The following is a 2,687-nucleotide window of genomic DNA, read 5'->3' on the forward strand; positions in this document are numbered from 1 at the left end:
ATATATAAATATGTATATATGTATGTATGTAAGTATGTATATATATACATACATATATATATATGTATAAATATATATAATGTGGGCAACATGCATGTAGATTTTGTATTGCTGTTTTACTTGTTTATGAGCTAATTCTACCAGGTTTCACTATGGACGTGTTTTCTTTCAAATTAAAAATACATTTGTACGTTCATATTTGCTTGATTTTGCCACTGGATTTGAACAAAATACATATTTTTGGGTATTCGACTAAATATCTAAATATCAAGCAAAATCAGAAAATCCACAGTTTTAGTTTGTTTATTAATATTACTGTTTAATTACAAATTGAACAAGTGTGCTTAACATGCATTGTCTACTGGAGTACGGCGATCTCTAGAAGTAACTGGCTTGATATCTCTCTTGTAGTGCATACCAAGAAGAAGTTCATACAAAAATGAACCTATCGGTCCACCAATCATGGGTGCGACAATAGGAATCCAAAAGTAATAATCATCCCAGGTGAATGGATCTGTGCCCCACCCGCACATCATCGCGACCAAACGTGGTCCAAGATCTCTCGCAGGGTTAATAGCATAGCCAGAATTAAATCCAAACGACATACCAATTATAACCACCACACCACCTACCATAATCGGGGTGAGCCAATCGGGCATTGTGGGCGTTTTCGATCTGACCTCTGACACTGTGAGAATGCCCGCCATAAGGAGAGCCGTGCCGACTACTTCTGTCCAGAAACAATTCAAATTTGTCGCGTTGGCTGCAGGATAAGTTGAGAAAACACCTGCAGTCTCCTGTGTGTAATAAGAGTCGTCTTTTCCTGGGAAGTAAACTGACCATACTAGCACTGCGCCCACGAATGCCCCGAATAACTGTGATATCATATATGGGATAACCTTTTTCCACGGGAACTGTCTCAATAGTGCGAACGAGAATGTGACAGCAGGGTTCAGATGCGATAGACTCGTGCCTTTCGACACATATATTCCCGCAGTAACCGCCATTCCCCAGGTGAGAGCAATATTTGTGTAATTTCCCGCGCCACCATCCGAGATGACGATTTGTCCCACTACACCATCACCAAAGGCAACCAGTGTCATTGTACCGAGTATTTCTCCTATGCACTCCCTCCATAAAGGAACATCGAAATACTCCTCGCATGTAGCCTTCTCTGAGTCGGTATCGTAATTAGGATCATCTGCCATGGCGCTATCGATGTTCACTCGATGTGTATCGTCATTGTTTGGCGTATGATGATCCGCATTTATCTTCTTCTCAGACTTCTTCCTCTCCTTGTCGGCTGAAGATGAACCCATCATCGCGAGTTCAGAATTCGCGTTGTCAATTTCGCTCACCATGACTTTTTATTTAGTGTCTGTAAATAAATGTAAATAAATGTAGACAGTAGTGATGACAATCGTGAAATGTATTGCCTATTTATCGCCTTTTTTTTCTATTAACGACGGCCGGGTTCGAGCTGTTGAAACCATTTGTTTATTTAAAAAATAAAAGTAGCCTCTCTCTCTCTCTCCCTAATCCTATATTCCTCTCTCTCGTTCTCTTTCAGTCTCTCTCACTCGCTGTCTCCCTACTATTTACTCTGTCTCTGAAATGAGAAACGAGAGAAACAAGTAAATATTAATTTAAATATTAAAAAAAAACAATATTTATAATAAACAAAAATATATAAATATAATATATAAATACAGCGGACAGTCACGCGACATTCGTCGGACTCGTCGGGTCGATCTCTCGCTTTTTCTTCTTCTTACACTGTCTGTACTCTGTAGACTGGAGCAGAGTGAGCATGGAGAGGAAAACTCTAGGAAGATATATTTTGTTTTTATAAAAAAGATTCTGTCACAGTGCGTATGTATTTCAATTTTGAGTTTTCACACCACTCACAAAGTCATGAGTCACGACTCACGAGTGATGTATATTTGATATTAATATTTTTTCAAAAAACCAATGTGTGTAGTGTAAACACAGAATGAGGAATTATTTTGGCCTTCAGTGACTTCAGAAGTTCAGAATATAAATAAATACATAAATATTGTATCCAAAATAATTGCGCAACTCCGGAAGTCCGGAACGGTGTATCGCCCCTTTGTCTCATAAGCGAGTCATTTTTTATATTAGAATTTATATTTATGTAAACTTTGAATGTGGCCATGCCATTGGATTAAGCTTTTTAAAATTTAAAAAAAAGCCAGCTGAAAATCAATTCGGAAACGAAGAATTGGACTGTCGGAGGAGGGCGGAATTTGCTTGATTCTGGTTCCGCAACGGATCTTAATTTTGTCATCTCACGACGCCAGACTCCAGAATCCAGAGTGACAGACTTTACCCTAAAAATAAATAAAACATACCTGTCCACAGTCCTCACTCTCGAGTCCTCACTCCTCAGTCACAGGACACAGAACTCCAGGACTCCAGAACACAGTGTATCAAGCTGTCGCTTTTTGTACCACAAATCTTCCATACATAAATACATTCTGGGGACTGGGGGTTTTGTTCTTTGGTTTAGAAAAAATAAAAATCCCCAAATTTAACAAGAAATGGTCACCTGACCCTGTGCCAATGTAGCGTCTAAACACTGTAAGTATAAGCACAAAGCAGCGAGGACTGAGACCTAACGTCCTATTAGGCATAAAACATGACCGTAAACGTATACTTTTATGATT

At 38.9% G+C, this 2,687-nt stretch overlaps 1 protein-coding gene across 1 annotated transcript; it reads right to left on the minus strand.

Moving 5' to 3' along the window:
- Nucleotides 1–285: 285 nt before the first annotated feature.
- SARC_10497 (hypothetical protein) lies at nt 286–1,402 on the minus strand. Its single transcript, XM_014295461.1, has one exon. The coding sequence runs from the start codon at nt 1,359–1,361 to the stop codon at nt 345–347; it is 1,017 nt and encodes a 338-aa protein (XP_014150936.1). The 5' UTR covers nt 1,362–1,402; the 3' UTR covers nt 286–344.
- Nucleotides 1,403–2,687: the final 1,285 nt, after the last annotated feature.

Source organism: Sphaeroforma arctica (genome assembly GCF_001186125.1).
Source record: "Sphaeroforma arctica JP610 unplaced genomic scaffold supercont1.1269, whole genome shotgun sequence".
In the NCBI taxonomy this organism is placed as follows: Eukaryota; class Ichthyosporea; order Ichthyophonida; genus Sphaeroforma; species Sphaeroforma arctica.

Coding starts and splice junctions, on each gene's coding strand:
- SARC_10497 (XM_014295461.1), bottom strand. CDS start 1,361: ATGGTGAGCGAAATTGACAACGCGAATTCTGAACTCGCGATGATGGGT.